The 17,893-nt window shown below is 46.3% G+C and overlaps 4 protein-coding genes across 4 annotated transcripts; 2 read left to right on the top strand and 2 right to left on the bottom strand.

Moving 5' to 3' along the window:
• Window positions 1-423: 423 nt before the first annotated feature.
• On the bottom strand, window positions 424-5,312 carry LOC108009473 (uncharacterized). Its single transcript, XM_017073853.4, has 3 exons — window positions 4,687-5,312; window positions 2,657-3,611; window positions 424-2,594 (listed from the first exon to the last, which is right to left on the bottom strand). The coding sequence occupies exons 1-3, from the start codon at window positions 4,778-4,780 to the stop codon at window positions 2,042-2,044; spliced, it is 1,602 nt and encodes a 533-aa protein (XP_016929342.2). The 5' UTR covers window positions 4,781-5,312; the 3' UTR covers window positions 424-2,041.
• Window positions 5,313-6,592: 1,280 nt separating this feature from the next.
• Window positions 6,593-7,406, top strand: LOC108009475 (leptin receptor gene-related protein). The gene is made up of 3 exons (XM_017073855.4): window positions 6,593-6,624; window positions 6,788-7,043; window positions 7,111-7,406. Exons 1-3 carry the CDS (start codon window positions 6,608-6,610, stop codon window positions 7,216-7,218), a joined length of 381 nt encoding a protein of 126 aa, XP_016929344.2. The 5' UTR covers window positions 6,593-6,607; the 3' UTR covers window positions 7,219-7,406.
• A 79-nt stretch (window positions 7,407-7,485) lies between these two features.
• LOC108009472 (TBC1 domain family member 31) lies at window positions 7,486-10,967 on the top strand. Its single transcript, XM_017073851.4, has 4 exons — window positions 7,486-7,997; window positions 8,061-8,174; window positions 8,231-10,646; window positions 10,708-10,967. Exons 1-4 carry the CDS (start codon window positions 7,720-7,722, stop codon window positions 10,864-10,866), a joined length of 2,967 nt encoding a protein of 988 aa, XP_016929340.2. The 5' UTR covers window positions 7,486-7,719; the 3' UTR covers window positions 10,867-10,967.
• On the bottom strand, window positions 10,846-12,252 carry Atf-2 (Activating transcription factor-2). The gene is made up of 2 exons (XM_017073854.4): window positions 11,130-12,252; window positions 10,846-11,074 (listed from the first exon to the last, which is right to left on the bottom strand). The coding sequence occupies exons 1-2, from the start codon at window positions 12,160-12,162 to the stop codon at window positions 10,968-10,970; spliced, it is 1,140 nt and encodes a 379-aa protein (XP_016929343.2). The 5' UTR covers window positions 12,163-12,252; the 3' UTR covers window positions 10,846-10,967.
• Between the last annotated feature and the right edge of the window lie 5,641 nt (window positions 12,253-17,893).

Here is a 17,893-nt window from a genome sequence, read left to right as displayed (position 1 = left end):
ATAAGATTAGGGAACTTTATCGGTTTTACCAAAAGTGACCCATAATCGATGTATTCTTTTATATTTTCTGTTTAAAGAATGAAGAGTTTATCACTCAATATGTACTTTTGCCCTTAATAACAAATGAAGTTCAATATAGATGGTGAAGATTTTGTTTACTCTCTTTTTTTTAAGAGTTGTCCCAACGAATAAATTGGCTAAACTAAAAATAGGAAAACTGTTTTATTGGGCTAAATGGAATACGTGTCATATGAGTAATTTTAAGGCAAAGGTTAAATATAGTTTGTTTTTAAATACATTTGTTAGAGATTGGGGAAATCCTTTAGAACTTGAAATATCAAAACTGCTCCATTGCAGTTAACGCAGTAATAAAACCTGGCAACTAATATTGTCCTCCCACAATCCAAAAGAAACAACACGACCTTCGGTTAGTTTAGTTTATTCTGTATGCATATTGTATAATTTGTGTTGTTACGGTTATCATACATGAATAAATTAAATTATGCTTTTTATTCACAATACATGTGGGTTCTCTGCTCCTCCTCCTCGCAATTTTGCATTCGAGTTCTCGTTTTAGTTTAGAGTTCGGATTATTTTCACGTGTCTGTGGCCAAACACCATAAAATATATATTTCAAACTCAACATTACGCTCAACGTACATTCATATGCTACGCGCATTTTATTGTGGCTAAGTCAGTTTCGATTTGGGATTCAAATTCAAATTCAATTTTCAATGCTCCATGATGCTTTGCATTTTCGACTAGTCAATAGAAATATAATATTCGTGTTCTGTTTTGTTTAGCTAGTTTTTGAACTCGCAAGTTCTTCAATTCAGTTGTATTCAGTGTATTGTTTCGGCCGCAATGGTTCCTAACTCCCGTCCTCTGCCCAATGTTTCATGTTTATTTACAGCAATTGAGAATATAATATATAGTAAAATGTTCGCTACAGTTTCCTATAGTTGTTTTGGGGTCTGGGGAATCGATTCCTCTGATAGTTTCCTTTGCTAATCTCTCGCTAATCAGTAAATAAATTGTTTCTTTCGTTTCGTTTCGTTTTTTTTTTTGTACAATAGACGCGTGTTATCTTTGTGTGTTATCAGTCGTTTTTCATTTACTTTACATGAATGTGCAGGGAAATTATTGTTAAGTTTTACTTGTAAATAATCCTCTTCTCCTCGTCTCTAGTCGCGTCTCCTGCTCCTCTAAATATGTTTTTTGCATGCATACAGGTTGGTTACCAGAATTGTATTTCTAAATTGACACAGATAATTTAGGATCGATCACAAAGCGTAGTAAAAATAAGAAAAGATAGTACACCATACAGACAGGTAAGTAAAAAGGTGTCCGTCTCCGTGTATATATAATACAATAATTACATGAATATATATCTATATATATATATAAATATGTATGTGTGTGTGTGTATACATATATTTATAATAATATAATATGTTAGTTTGCTTCGGTTGGTTGTCCCTCTCGTCGGACCTTAAACAACTATTCCAACCCATCCGCAGAGACCAAAAAAGTTTGATATACAATAATTCGTCGCTGCCGCGCAAAATAGAATTACACATGCCGGATCGTAATAGAATCAGCAGCGTTGTGCAACTGACAGCGGGTGGAAAGTGGGAGTGGGTGGGGTGGATGGATGGGAATGGGGATAAGGATGGGGTACATATGTGGGGTACGTGGGGGGTACTCACGGGGGATTCATGGTTCAGTGGCTCAGGCGTGCTGGGAGCTATTCTTACGGCATAGCGATGCGATTACATTACATTACAGGACTTATGCATATAGGGAAGAATAGAGACAGTGGACTGAGTGTCGTGTGTGTGATTTGCTCGTCTCCTGGAATTAAATTCCCCGGAGTATCTGTTAGGAATTCATACATACGCATATGTATATTGGCTCTACACCTAGTCTGATCTGTTCCTGTTTTTGAATCTGAATCTGTGTGAGAGGATGTGTCTGTTGGCTGACAATGGATCAGTCAAACTACCAATTGCCCCAAGAGGGAAGACAAGGTACAATCGCCTTACTTCTTGCTCTTGCGCTTCTGCTTGGGCTCCTCCGTTGCGGATGCGGCTGCGGATGCCGATGCGGCTGCAGCTGCTGCAGCGGTGGCGGCGGCGTTCAGGAGATTCATGTTCGGCTTGACCGTTCCCTTCTTCTGGGTGGCCGGCTGCTGGGGAGTGGCCTGTGTGATGTTGTTGTTGGTCGCAGCGGCGGCATTGGCCGCCCCAGTGGTCTGGGACGAAAGGTTGTTGGCCGGCGTGGCCGGCGTCTCGTCCAGGAAGAGCGGATTCTTCACCTCCATCTCGCCGGTGGGCGCCAGGCCGGGACACTCGTACACGGTGTAGTCGCCCTCCTCGTTGTCATCGTCGCTCTCCACGTCCGACATGCCGCAGCTGCCATCTGTGGCCTGGTTCTCCATGGCGATGATCTGCTGCTTCTGGTGCTGATAGTGGTACATCTGGGCACTCTGTGCCAGCTTTCGGTCGCCGGATGGCGAGACATCCTTGTTGGGCCCGGTTACTCCATAGGCGGGGTACTCCACATCCGCTGCCGCCTTGTGTCGATTGTGGAACCTGTCGGGATGTGATTGGTTACCTTCTGGAATACCAATTAAAATGTTTTCTGATCTACTCACCAAGTCACTCCAAGGGCCAGCAGTCCAACGGTCACCGCAGCACTGACTCCCGCTATCAGGGCCACTATGTACACCCCCATCTCGCTGTTCATGCCCATGTGCTGTCGCAGCACAATCTGCTCCTGGCTGGGATCACCGCCTTGGACCAGGGTCAGATGAGCTGGTGCCTTGCTCTGCTTCTGCAGCTTGTTGATCAGAGCGTTGAGTTCGTGTGGTGTTTGATCCTTGGCCTGCGGAAGATTCACTCCCGCCACTGCTGCGGCGGCCACGGACTGCGGATTGATGCGGTGGAAGTTGGCGTTGGCTGCGTCTAGCAACTTGGGCGGCTCAACGGGCACCGGAGCCGGCACTGGCGTATCAATCTTGGTCTTGCTGGCGGTGGTGGCCACCTCGGGTGTGGGTTCAATGGGAGCATACTCCTCGTAGTCATCTAGAGCGCGGGAGTCCAGCTCGCCCGAAGGATCGTTTGGGTTGTCGAAGAAGCGAGCATCGTTGGGACCCACGGCGAAGGGAATCCGCTCGCGAAGCACACTGTTCCGGTTGGGGGAGTTGCCCAAATTAGGTCGATTGGGCAAACTGGGCAGCACTGGCAAACGGGGCAGATACAGAGGAGGACTCTGGACATCCGACACCGCCTCCATGGGACTGCCGTAGCTGGCCTCCGCCTCCGCGTTGTCATACTGGTCGTACTGTTGGTTGATGTTGTTCCCGTTGGTCTCGTAGTCCTCCTCCGCCTCCCGCTGCACCTGCAGCTCCTGCTGCCGCTGACGGTACCGCTCTCGTTCCAGGAGTTGCCGCTGGCGGTCCATCTTCATGTTGATCTCTTGCAGCTGCTGATCGAACTGCTGCTGCAGCCGGCGACGGGCGTACTGCTCCATCATCTGGGACAGGAAGGCGTACTCCTGCTCCTCCTGCGGATCCATCGAGGGCGCCTGTATGGGTCGGCGGCGCAGTCCTGCAAGGATTCGGATCGGAACGGATCAATTTATTAGTGGGCGCGGGAGAGGTGATTACGCTAATGTTAATGAGCCTGGTCTGCGTGTCAGCGTTCGGAAAATAGAAAGCCAAGTCGAAATAGAAATAGAAAGGCCAGTCGGGTGGTGGTGGTCAGGACCACGAAAGCGTGAAAGGATTCGAAATAGACAAACAAAAGTTCGTTTTATTGCCAGAGGTTAAAAATAGACCAATTACACACGCGCCAGGTCAAACCGAAACCGAGCGGTAGAGTGAGGGAGACCAATATACAGACGAAGGACTGGGAACTGGGAACTGAGGCCTGTGACGTGCTTGGAAACTTTATCGCACTTTGTTGATTTCGATGTGGTGGGGGATATTGTTGCGCTCCAATCAAGGAAGCTATTTATTATGAATGGTTCAGGAGCCCGAAAAAGCATGCTATGAAAAATAACAGTTCCTATCTTTTGGACTTCCGGTATAATTATAAGGTATCAAAGCTATTTTAGAATTTAATGATTTTTTGGTTCTAAGTATTAACGTTCCTTAAAATATAAAAGTTCTTAACCGTTGAACTTCCAGAAGAAATACATATATCTAAATCTAGATTATAAAGATTCCTAAAAACTAAAATTTTCTATCCCTTGGACTTCCAAAAACAAAATTTATCAAGGAAATAATTTTTTAGATCTAGAGATTAAAGTTTCCATAAGAAAAATTAAAGTTCCTAACCCTTGGAATTCCGAAGTAACTATAAAAATATCAAACATATGTTATAAAACCACGATTACTTCCATCCAGTGATTAAAGTTTCTAAGAACCTAACCTACAGAAGCTGCTTTATGTATGTATGTCTTAATGACGCTGCAGTTGATTTCCAATTTTCGCCGAAGCGTAGTGCGTGGGTGTTTTGGTTTGATTCGGGAACTCTTCGCAGGACCTACTATGCATGTATCTAGTGCAGGGGATACACAAAACGAGGTGGCCGCCCCCTTTGGCCGCCTCCTGCGCCATTCCATTCCATTCAAACTTCAATCTAAGGGTGTATGGGTGTAGTGTGCTATTTTTAGGCTTACCTGGGTAAACGGACATTTCGCAATGACCCAATATGCTGCAGAGTACCGTTGCAGCGAGTGCGAAGCTAACGGTGATTTCCAGGCGAGCCGCCATCTTGCACTTGGCACAAATAGCACTTGCACTTGCGTGTACTTTCTTTGTTTTTTTTTCGTTCTTGGTTCGGAAATTGCAATTGGAAAATGGCAAATATATCTAGCAATGCACGACAACCATTGCCATATGGCCGGTTAATGGGGCTTTGGCCAAAACGACGACGTCGACGGGGGTTATTGATTTTCAACTCCCACACTCGCAAACTCGCACACACTCGTGCAAATATATTCAAGTGGCAGCTGCTGGTGGTTGCTGCTCTTCGCACTTTTCGCGTGGGCGTGCAATATTTCTGGCTAATAACCTTTGTTAACGGCACTTTTCAAGTTCTTTTCGATGAAAAAACCCCTTAAGAAAGGGGACTGTGCACTCAAACCGGCTGGCGGAAATGTCAAATGGTGCACTTTTCACACAGATTGCAGGCGAGATGAAAAACCTCAGAGGGACATATGGATGTGTGTGGAATATATATGTATGTTGATGGGAACTCCTGGGCCTGCGTTGCGCTGCCGTCGACGTATACCGTTATACTGAAGAAACTGAATGAGCCTGGCGGCGGCAAAAAGCCCGAGAAGAAGCAGAAGCTGTGACGCAAATGTTATCTCCGCCCCCGCGCTGTTAAATGTTGCGGGCAGCTTTTGAGGGCAGGCCCCGCAGCAACAACTACACACAGACACACGCACACACACGGAGGGGGGCACAGTGGGACACAGTGGGCCAAGTAGGCGCCTGCGCACAGTGGAGCTGGAAAGCTCGGCACGTCCGAGTCCGCGGTTCTTTCAGTAAACACGGGGCATTCATAGCCCGAACCGAACCCACTGACAGGTGGCTGCCACTCACAAATCTCCAAGCCCCACCAGCCCACTCCCTCCCATTTCGGGGAGTCTTCCCTTTCCTGCAGCTTTTTCGCTTGGGATAGGGCGCGCTTTATTTTTATCAATGAATTGGCAGCCTAAGAGCTTTCCCCCCCAGCGAATGAATGTGGGTGTTATGAAGGGTCCTTAAGTCCGATCCTTGGAGGCTGGCTAACTGAAGGGATATACAAATAGATTTTTACAGTGATAACAGAGATCAGTGGAGAAAAATAATTCCAGGTAGATTGCGAATTCTTGAGATAAAAGTGCATACAGTCGAGGAGTATGGGTTTATCTCGAATTTCCCCTTCTCCTCATTGATTAACCATTCATTTTTGGCGTGGAAGAGTGGCCTTAGTGGTGCCATCTTCTCTGTTCCTACACTTTTATCAAGCTCAAAAATGCAATATTTTTGAATCAAGGCGCCAAGTGTTCTTCCTCTTCATGAACATGAGTCATAATTTTCCTGAGCTGGTAACACCAACATCGTCTTTCTCTTTCACCATTATTAAATTCTAAGAATGTTAAAATATGGTTTGGGTCACAGCTATTCTGAAACGAATATGTTAAAAAAGCTTTTTATAATTAAGACTTGAGAAAGCTTAGCTAAACTCTTAACCAATCTTAACATAGACAACATTAGAAACTTTTATGACTATAAAGCAAATAAATTTAAGGATACTAAAATCTATTTCCTAATGCAAAAATGAATTTCAATACCCTCTTTAAGGTATTAACATGGTTTTCAATATTTTCACCAGAGTTGGACCACACTTTTTAACGGTCGAAAATATATTTAATTTTAATAAAATCTAGTTCTGGGCTCAATACCTTCCTCAACGGTATTAACGGTTTTCTGAGAATATGGTCTTTTCGTCAGAGGCTGTTGACGGTCCCACTAATGAACTGGTTCTCCCGCAACTACACATCTGAGTCATTTTAGGAAGCGACAAAGGAAAAATTATAAACAAATACAATGGCCACCTTAAAGGGTAATTATGCAAAGTCCTGCCGAGGCGCAACTAATGACTAACCTTCCCCCTTTCACCGGAACCCACCTGGCGTCCGCTGCACCTGTCCGGAAACCACCATGCAGCGTAAGTCTACACCCACCCCCGCAGGTGAACGCCTGATAACGATTTCCCTCGTCTTGCAGCCTCATCATTTGCGCATTTTTGTCTTGCATGGGCCTGACTTTCCTGATCCTGGCCTGCGCCGTCCCGACGCCCAAGATATTCTATCCCTTCTTCGTCCTGCTGTTCTACGCACTGTCCGTTCTCCCGGTGTTCATCGCCAAGAGGACGACCCCGGGCACTGAGACCAACCCGAAGTCGGAGTTCGCCCTCTTCCTCACCGCGGGCATGGTGCTGAGCGCCTTCGCCCTGCCCATCGTTCTCGCCCACGCGTCGGTGGTAAGTGGTCATACGAGGTTATAGGAATTGCAAGATATTACGATACTCACACTGTCTTTCCACACAGATCACCTGGACGGCGGGTATCCTGACGATAATAAGCAACATTATCAACTACGGCACCATTTTCGGATACGCCATGCGGGATGAGGAGCCCTATGGCTCAATGTTCTAAGGGAGATCCATAGTATAGAGGCACTTTACGCCCAGTAACCGGCTCAGAAGGCTCGCTCCCTTGGTTACTGGCCTTTATCCGTAAGCACGCATGCTGTTCGCTTCTTCGCAGTCATCAGCCAATCTCATTTAATCAAGTGTATCCAGATAACATAAACGAAAAAGAAATAAACAGACGTAGTAAATTTAGTTGCCCTGGTTCCGGTTCACTTGCTGGTTCGATAGCAGAGCCGCTCCTCGATAGACACTGGTTCGTTGCACGGGCGTAGCGGGGAGGGATCAGCTGGTAGTTTTCAGTCAGAAAAATATTTTTGATAAACAAAACTACAAAAATAATTCGGTGGAGAAAGGACTGTTTTCTTCGGTTAAGTTATATAGGAAGTTTTCTAACACTTTTTTAAGTATCCTGCCCTGTAAATACGCCCATGGCGATACTTTTTTCAATGTCGAGTGTCCACCTCCTTTGACAAATGGAAATTAGTCCTTAATTAGCACTTATAAAATGGATATGATTGTAAAAACAGAAATTAAAAAGGAGGATATCACGGGAATTCCTTCTGCTACCCTTCATGGCATCGAAGGCACCCAGCAGGACCATGACGAAACAGACTTGGAGGAGGAGGACTGGACGGAGGCGGACCTGGAGCTGTCCTCTTTTCAGGATGCGGACACGGATGACTCGGATGTGACCCTCACACAGGCCGAGACTGCGCACAGCATGCCCTTGAGCGATGCTTCGATGCGCAAGTATCCTTTCAAGCTGAAGCAAAACGAATGCGGGTGAGTGTGCGCTTTGAGGAAATCGAATCCCGAAGTGGTGACTAAGAATTTCCATTCTTCCAGAAACATCCTGACTGTACACCACACTGTCAAGGAGGCAGGTCAGCAACTGCGCATCCAGATAGCCGCCTGCTGCTTCAACGAGCTAAGCAACAAACTGGTGGTGATTGACAAGCGGTAAGGACGGTCCTAAGACTACCAAGGCAACCTTCTTATTCTATTTGAATCCCCAGTGGGAACATCTTCGTCTTCGACTTTGTGCACAAGCGCTACTGGCGCCTGGGATTCCTGATGCCCAGGGCCAAGCTGATTCGACCATCTCCCCTGCATATTAGCGACTATTATGTGGGCAACAAAACGGGCCATGTTTTCATCATAGACGTGGACAACTCAATCCTCGGGGCCCACGGAGAGGTGGGCAACGCAGCTCTAGAGGAGCTAAGCTGGAGCAATCGCCTGCAGAATCCACGCTCCTCCAACGCCTTGATGCGCTTTGGCAGCGAGGCTGTCCTGGTAAACCTGCACACCCTGGAGGTTTCACATCAGCTGGACTTCGATGAGTCGCGCTACACGCTTAAGTTCGCCGCATTCCTGCCCAACTCCGACCAGTTCTTCATAGGATTCTCCAATGACTCGCTGCATGTGTGGTCCTCGCACTCACTGTGCACCTTGCGGATGGCCCAACCGATCAAAGCCAGAAACCGGAAGCTGAGACTTCTGCCAGCGGGTGAAACTATTCCGGAAATAGTCCTGCGAGGTGCGGATGACAGCGATCTGGAGGACGACTTGACGTTCGACTGCCAGGACTACGACTTTGCCGATGGATCGTTGCTCACCTACTGCTTCACGCCCGATGGCAACAAGATGTGCCTGAGTACCTTGGACGGCTACCTCCTAGTGCTCAGTGTGGCCTCCTTCGACCTGGAGAAGCTATATCGCTTGACTGACTTTACCCTCCGCCAAATGGCCTTCCTGGCGCAGCCAAAGGAGCGTATAGTGTTTGGAATCACGGCCAGAAACCAAGCAGTCATGCTGGATCTGACCAACACTGACCACAAGCTGGTCGTGCAGCGTTCCAATGCGATAAGTTTGAGCCTGAGCCGGGATGGCAAGCTGCTAAGTGTTACCTCCCGCTGCGGGGAGGTGAATGTGTGGTCCACTTGCCGCCTGTTTAACGCCTTGCAAGTTCAGACCCGCTGTCTCAACCAAATGAAGTCCACATTCAAGCAGCTGAAACCGCTGCCGCCTTGCAGTGTCAGTGGAGGCGTGAGCAAGGAGCTGCGACATCTGCTCAAACCAGAGCGGCTGAAGGCCATGCTCAAGGAGTACGGCTGCTATCCGGAGAAGTACAGGTTCCTAATTTGGACATCCCTATTGGACCTGCCCTGCAATAGCCCACAGTTCCAGGCCCTCATCAAACTAGGAGCACCTCTCATGGTGAGAAATCAGGCCAAGAAGCTCAAGGTTCGCAACGATGCCCAGCGGCGTGTTGTGATCAAGATCTGGAGCTGCCTGGCCCAATGGTGCAAGGTCCTAGCCCACGCGGATTTTATGCCGCACCTCATTTACCCGTTTGTGAAGCAGTTGCCCAAAAACAGTCTGGTTTCCTTCGAGGTGATCGCCACTCTGATCCTCAACCACTTCCAGTTGTGGTTCGAGTTTCATCCGCTGCCGCCATCCAATTACCTGGCCATGTGCGAAAATATCCTGCTGCACTGCGACGAGCAGCTCTGCAAGTTTTACAAATCCCAAGAGATCTTGGCCAAGGATTTCGCCTGGCCCCTCCTGAGCACCGCCTTCTCCGAGGTCCTTGAAGAGCAGCAGTGGCTGTCGCTGTGGGACAACATCTTCTCAGAACAGCCTTGGTTTCCCGTCTTCCTGGTGGTGGCCTACAATTTGATTCACCGAGAGATCATCATACGACTTCCGGACAAGCGATCTGTCCTCCTTTTCTTCCACGATCAGAATCCAGTGGACATCGGCAAACTTCTTTCCAAGGCGCGCCAACTGATGGCCAAATGCGATCTTGCTCTTCATCCACAGCGTTTCATGCAACGCTTCAGTCCCATTCCCAAGGGTGTATATCCCAAGTTCCTGAAGTATCCCAGCGAGTGGATCGAGCAGCAGGAGGAGCAGGCAGTATCGCTGATAAAACACAACCAGGAGATCGATGCCCGCATCCGCCATTTGGAGTTGGAGGAGGTGAAAATCATGGAACGCCTTGAGAACGGACTCAAGCAGGAGGAACACGCCCGCCGCCTCAAGGAAATGGAGAAACTTTACCAGGACACAATCCATCGCGAGGAGGAGCGTATCACCTGCCAGCGCAAAATGCTGCTCACCTACCAAATGGAGGTGCGTCGGCGAAAAAGCGAGGTCATCACAAAGTTGCAGGAGTCTGAGCAGCGACGCAAGGTCCTGGAAATGGAGAAAGAGATTGACCTGCTGATGCACAACATCGAGCGCGAGCGCAGGCGACACAACCAACAAATGCAGCTGGCCGAAGATGAAATACGCAACCAGGAGATGGAGCTCCTTGCCCAGCGCTACTACTCCGATACGCAGGGTGCTCCGCTGGCGCAAAAGTACTACGACAATATCCAGAAACTTTGCAGTCAGCGGGATCAGCTGCAGAAGAATTTGCGGGAGGTATGTGATTATAGAGTAGATTAGATTCTGTAGTCCTTATAGTTTCTTTCCTTCCTTCCAGATGACCATGGAACAGCTGCGCACTCCAGCGACGTCATCCGCGCAATTCAATCCCCAGCTGTTCGACATCGAGAACTCCATTCTGGAAATCCAGCGCGAGTTTACGGAAATCATAACCACAGAGACAACTACTAGGGAATGCAGGAGCAATTTTTCCTAATTAATAGCATAACAAATTGAGGCCTTTTTGTACAAATAATTGTCTAAGCTAGGATTATTTACATGGCACCGAAAAATAAATAAATTATCAAGGCACCTTGATTACTTTTTATCCGCACCCGCGATGCTGGCGCACGAAGGCACCAACATGTTGGGCACATTGATGAGCAGGTGTATGCTGGATGGTGGAATCTGCAGCTGATTGGCCACTGAAAGATGGGATAGATTAGCTGATTTATACAGGAGGAAATGTGCTAAGCTTACCGCCAGCTAAGCTGCTGTGACTCTTGTGCTGCTGCAGTTCCTTTTCCAACCTGGCGATCCTCTCCCGCAGCTCCTGGTTCTCCTGCTGCAGTTGCGCATTCTGCTTGCGCAGATCCTTGTGCTCGTTTCGCATCTTGTTGCGGTAACGGCAGGCAGCTGCCCTTCGCCGTTCCATGCAGTCCTCATCCCGACTGCGATCCTTGGGTTTCGCAGCCTTGGACGGTGTGGAGAAGTTGCGTCTGTTGTTGTTGCTGTGCAGGATGGCCTTCAATCGCTCCTTGATGGGCAGTTGTGAAGTGGGCGTTAGGCTGGCGCTGCTGGGCTCGTGAGCAGGTTGGTTGCAGGTCACCAGAATGGGTTCTGGCCTCTTACTTACCCTATGCGATTCGTTCGCAGTGGGTTTGGGCAGTATGTATGGGCGAATGGCACTGGTAGGCTTTCCCCTGTGGGAATCTGTTGTGGCGAGGGGAACGGGAACTGACTGGGCAGGCAGCACCCAGGTGATGACCTGGGGCTGAATCAACTGCAGCGGCGGTGGACCCTCCTGACACGTCTCGGGTGGAGTGTTCCCTGTGCTGGCCAGAAGCTGCTCCACATCCACGTTGCTGCAGCTGTCGCTCCGAGAGACCGGGTTGCCAGGCGGAGCTGATACCGTGGTGGTGGACTCCAGCGGATACACCTGCGGTGTGTGCAGGGATTCACCGTCAAGAGGAGGAGCCTCCGGACGACTTGGAGTGCCGCTGACATTCTGCTCTGCCGCCCGCTGGAAGCCGATGTCGAAGGGATTCACGTGCTGCAGGTCCTCGAAGAGGCCCACCTCGTCGCAGTTCTTGATGAGGCGCGTGGGCGTGGGCGTCTGGTCGGCGGCGAACAAGTTCTCCGTCTTCTGGCCAAGCGAGAGGTCCAGTGAGATGTCATGTTTTGTCTGTGCCCGGAAGTTCTGGTAGCAGGATACGTCTCCCTCGGCGGATTTCGGCTCGAAGTCGCCGAAGGACACGCTTGCCAGGTCCTCCATGGCTCCAGGCGTGTCCATGCCAGCAGTAAAGCTAAAAACTTGTTATTTACAAAACAAACGCGAACCGAACCCCCCACCACCAACTTTCTGTAAAACAGCTGATCGTGGGAGTAATTCAGCCCTGCTTAGAAAGAGACGAATATGTATGACGTTTACATGGATTTGTTTCGATAAGAAGGCATGGTCACTTTAGCGTTTTATCGTTAACTTCAAACTTTATAACTCAAATAGCTTTAACTAGCTTATTTTAATGTTCAAGGCTTGCAAAATGAACTTTAAATACGACTTCAAAATATTTTGGGGCTGAATAAAGCTTGTAAATGATGTTTAAGTTTTACGATTTTTATTTCCACCCGCTGCATTCGTCTATTTTGTAATAATATATATGTAGCAGAGTGTGAAAAAGTGCAGTCCGGATATGCTAAAAATTTTCAGCTTTAAAGCTATATCCATGTATCCATATCCATGGGTTACATAGGGTTTTCAAAAAATATAATTTTTTTACAACTATGGCCGATTTCTTCCTGTACCTTAAGTTATAAACTATTGGCTATGGTGTACAATAAATAAATAAATTATTTTGTTTACCTAGATACACTCTTACCGGATGGGTACTTATTTGGAGTCTCCGATAAATAGTCTCAGTAGGAAGTTTTTGAAATATCAAACATTAAATCATATAATGAAAGCTTGTTTGTTTTTGGGTCAAAAACTCCATGTAACCCCTAAACGTCTTACAGCTTTGTCGGGAGAGTTAGCTCATCGTCGAAAAATATTAAGCAAATCTTCAAAATCTTTTATAATAATCTATGTAAAAAATACTAAATATTGGTAAATTGTGAACAGTGCAATTTAGCATGGGCCTCGACGTCGTTCTTAATTAAAAAGGGTACTTCCGATCCCGAATGAAGCTTACCATAATATGCATTTGTGGGTGATATGGCATCCGATATATAAGTTTACCGGAAATTCCAAAATTTACTGAGACGGTGCTTGTGAAGTGACCACTGGAGATATTTCTTGCTGAAATGGACTTAGTAGTGTTTTTCCCGCGGTGCAGTGCTGAAAACTGAAGCTTCGTGCTGACACTTAGCAAACACATAAGCGGTTAATCGATACCCCTGATAGGTGTGGAAAAGCCCGCGAACTTTTAAAGTTCGAGTTTACCTTGGGTATGAACGTTCGGGCTAAGAAATACCCTCATTTGTTGCCATAGTTTCATTTGTTCCTAGCCCTATTACCCTTTTTTTGTTATGTAACCACTCTCTAGACAGTCACTCTTGACTTCCAGCATTTCCGCCAAAAAAATCACAAAATGCCTGCGAGTCTTTCGCAGCACGTAGAAGCAATCATATGTGAGAAGGGAGAAAAAGCGATAAAAAAACGAAAACATTTTTGGCAGCCAAGAAAACCCCATAATTTAAAATTTGTATCTTTTAAATTAGATTTCTCATTGAAGGAAACGGCAGAAAACAGACAACACGCAAAATGTTTTCAAGTCGCTCACATTTTGGGAAACATGCACGCAACGAAACGAGCAATTTTCTAAAACTGAGAACTCAGCCCCACAAAAAGCCGCAAACTCGTCTTGTGGGTCAAGTTCAGTGTCCAAATTGTTCCCAAGCGACAAGATGGAGGACCCGGACCCCTCCGCGTCCATCCTCCATTCCTATTCTGCCCATTCCCGAGGAGGAAGGGCCGAACCCGGCAAGATGCACAGCATGAAAATTAAGAAAAAGTGATGCGTAATTACAGTCATTCTCTTTCACTGCAGCCAAGCGGGCTATTCCATATAGCCATACCCTTGCCCATGGTCCCGATCTCGATCCCATCCCATCGTATCCCATACCATACCATCCCATCCCAGCCACGTTGCATGCAACGGACGCGCGTTTTTCGGACAGCGTGGTCGTGGTCCATGGAGTTGGGTTCCAGCCAGGCCCAGAGTCTGGGTTCCGATTCTTATTCTTGGCTCTGAGCTCTCGGTGCTCGATTCTCGATTCTCGGTTCTGGGTTCTGGGACTGCGCTGCTGCCGGTAGAAACAATCAGTTTGAAGTTCGTTCGCATAATTATGGGCAATTTTCAAAGAACATGCGTTCCGATGAACATCTCTCTCCTGCTCGCATTCAAAGTATCATCCCCACCCCTGAGCTCCTTTTCCCCCGCCCCGCAGCCATCTCCTGGCCATCATCGCACTGCAGCATCGCCATTTTTCTTATTGTCCGTCGGTCTTCTGTGGTTAGGATCGAGTGGCTCGGAGTGTCCAAAATGGGTTCCAGATTTACCGAAAAAAGTAGCATTTTATTGGAGAAAAGCTTAAATATATCATCTAAACCTTAAGTTCTTCATAGTTACTTCCAGCGCAAATCATTACTTTTTTTTGTAATATATATATATAGGTCTTGCGTTTTTTAAAGTAAAACCATGTCCTGGCGATCATGTCAGGTTTATAACTATCAAAACAATTTTGATTTAATTTGTTTCTCCTTTTATTTGTTCCCCAGACTTTCAAAGCTCAGAATAAAAATTAAATGTTGTCCTAATACCTCTAAAAGATGGAGGTTACATTTTGGATTTATAGTATAAATACATTTCGTGCACGATAAAGCAATGGGTTCATTTTTCGACCTATTTATACCTTGCGTAATTTTCGGAATATATTAAAATTATCAATATTGTGTGGCTAGTTCTTGGAAAGAGATAATAGAACTTAAAGAATTGATATTTGGAAGATATACCCGCGATTCAACATATGTTCTGAACTCATGATTATAAGCTTTTCGGAGAGGCCAAGAAGGTAAATTACCGATAGAATCATAGTCGAATAACTTTAATATATTCAAAATTAACATTTATAAATTTACCTTTATTCCGATACATACTATATTTCCACACAAACGTGGTAAAACATTTATGATCAACATTTAAGAAAGTAAATCGAGATAGTTTATTTAATTGACCCAACCTCATGATATAATCCTATCTCTCTAAAATATAACCCTTTTCTCCGCTTTCAATTCATAACCATTTTAATATTTTTACAAATTGGGCAGCCTGTCGAGCAGGTTAGAGGCCCCAGGACATTTTTAGTCGAGTCAAGGACCGCAGTCCCTCATAACGGCATGTGCAGGACGTAGGATCCTGTCCCTCGCTCCAAGGATTCCCCAGTCCTTTTATAAATATTCAAAAAACTGAGTAGCAGTTCCTAGAACGCCCAACATTTGTTTTCTCCTGCTGGAACTTAACTTTTCCCGCTGCATTTTGGACACTTTGTTTGTTTGCCATTTCCCCAGCGGCGGTTTTGCATATAATTTATTAAAAGTTTGGCTGCCTCATTTCGGGCTCCTTCGAGGGAGATCTTAAGTCGAGAGGTAGACGACCAAACGGTTTTATTTATTTTCCGCTGGTATCTCAATTTCTGCATCGAGTTTACAAAGTCGAAAGGTGGACACTGAACGTTTTTGGAAGGCCTATAAAAACTGTGGCTGTTTTGCGGCATACAAAGTATATTTTGTTTTTGGACAACTTCCATGGCTTGGGGCACCAAATAAACTTCCTGTGCCGCCGCGGTTCAAAATGATTTCTGCTTTTCCGACGGCACACACAGAATTGCCTTCGTTTCAAAGATACAGATACATTTCGCTGCCGTCGCTGCTTGGCGCTCCAATAATAATTTCATAATTATGGGTTATCTGGCAAGTGGCATTCGTAAATAATAAAAAAACTAAGAGGGATAAAAAACTACGATTCGCGGCAAAATATGAAACCGAAAAAGAGACTTGAGACTGGGCTGCAGCGTGGCCGAGATTGATTGTCGCTAATGGGCGTGCTGTTCCAGCGAAAAGCCTCTTCAGACCAGACTTGGACTCGGGGATACAGAATCAGAATCAGATTTAGATTCAGTTTCAGACCCCTCCGACCCTCCGAGTCCCTGTAATTGTTTTAATTGCCACCGTTGCAGGTCGCTTTGGAGCTGCGAAAGTAGACCAGGCGGCATTAGAAAGAAGCGGTGGCTGTGGGCTTGAACTGGCTGCAATTAAATGTGACCTTGGTGCTAAGCTCCAGCCAACCACTCCATCGATTATCTAACGCTGGAGCTGAAGCTGGAGCCTTTTAGCTCGTGCTGCGAACGCGCCATAGCCATCGCCATCGCCATTCTCTTGGCCATCATCATAAGCCACAAGGATGGGGACCTGGAGTTGGGGACCTGGAGTTGGGGGCCTTGTCGGCGCTGCTCTCATCACGCCGTGATTCGCCAGATGATGAATTGCGTTCACTTTTGATGGATCTGCCACTTTCTGTTGGAAATTTAATGCTCACGTCCGTGGGGCGCTGCCTAATTGCCCAGCCCGTTCCAAGATCTTAAGATCCCCAGATCTCCAGCTCTCCAGATCCCCCCACAGCCCCGCGATCATTTCCATTTCCGTTAAGGCCGCCGGCCCAAAAGTCTTGGCCCAACTTTCGCTTTTGGCCGCAGTCTCATTTGGATTTTCGCCTAAGCCTCGACTGCCGACGGCCTCTAACATCCTGCCCAGTTTGTGGCCAGGAGGCGCATCCTTTGACTGGCCTGCATAATTGGCGTCTGGAGGCGGTTCCCCGCGGATCCAGGGCTTGTGTCCAACATGTGCCAAGCTTATACTGCCCGAAAAGAAAGGAGAGCTTAGAACTCGAAGGCGTGCTTACCTTAAAAAGCCGCAAATATACCATTCAAGGGCTTTGAAGAGGGCCCAAGAATATCTCCTAGGGCAATCTGAACCCTAACTAACGGTATCCCTTCTTAGACATTTGTTTAATTGCATGTTTCAGTTCAACTTCAGAGGAATTTCGGAAATCGTAAGAAAAAACACATGCAACATGCCACGCAAAACGTGAATCATTGTGTCAGGCACATAAAAACTTAGCTACTCTATTGCTCCATAAGGGGAAAGGTGTAAATATCTGTTAAATGCCCTAAACAATTTTCACCCTCATTCACTAATTGATGCCCACATTCATAATGACTGTAAGCTGAGGCACATCCATTAACTTAAAGTTGGCTAAAATGTATCAATGAACTGCTCTTTTTATACCCGGTTTTTTGGGGTTACAGGGGCATATAATCCATTCATGCAAAAGCTTGTAAAATAATGGATTTACGGCCCTTTAGAGTTCTTATAATCAGTAAAAGTTATATAGTTATGTCCGTTTGAGCTATACAGACCATTCTGGATACAACAGAAAGTGTTCTTGAAATTGTTATTCTAAAGATCGCAAGGAAGTTGTATTTGTCACGTATTTATTTATTTTGGACTATTTATTTTCTCTTTCTATTAAATTTTGAAAATCCTTACTGCAGTAAACAATAGTAGGTTAAATAAACAGGTATAAACTAGCGACCAAATAAATTATTATTTGTAAGTTTTATTTCAAAAAGACTTATTTGATTCTTCTTGTACTAATAATGATCATTTTTGTATTGCTTCTATAAGGAATTTTTGGCATATGACCTTTTGTGGAACTGGTTTTGACAGGATCACCTAACTTATTTTCTTACAACAGATATTTGGCCCCTATTTTTCGCTTCGATGTAATAATAAAACCATTGGACTATAACTTTTGGACAGCTCCATCACGATCACCCCATTCACTGCTTCACCGAAGCGGATTTTACGCACTCGAAGACCACGAGATCCGCAGATTCGATCCAAGACCCGCGGCCATTTTCGCCATTTTCGTTCTCGACCCTCCTCTCCGTCGGGTTTTTGGTCT

The sequence above is a fragment of the Drosophila suzukii genome, chromosome 2R, assembly GCF_043229965.1.
Source record: "Drosophila suzukii chromosome 2R, CBGP_Dsuzu_IsoJpt1.0, whole genome shotgun sequence".
Taxonomy (NCBI): Eukaryota; Metazoa; Arthropoda; class Insecta; order Diptera; family Drosophilidae; genus Drosophila; species Drosophila suzukii.
The sequence above is the reverse complement of the archived record's forward strand: the minus strand, read 5'-3'. Positions and strand labels throughout refer to the sequence as shown.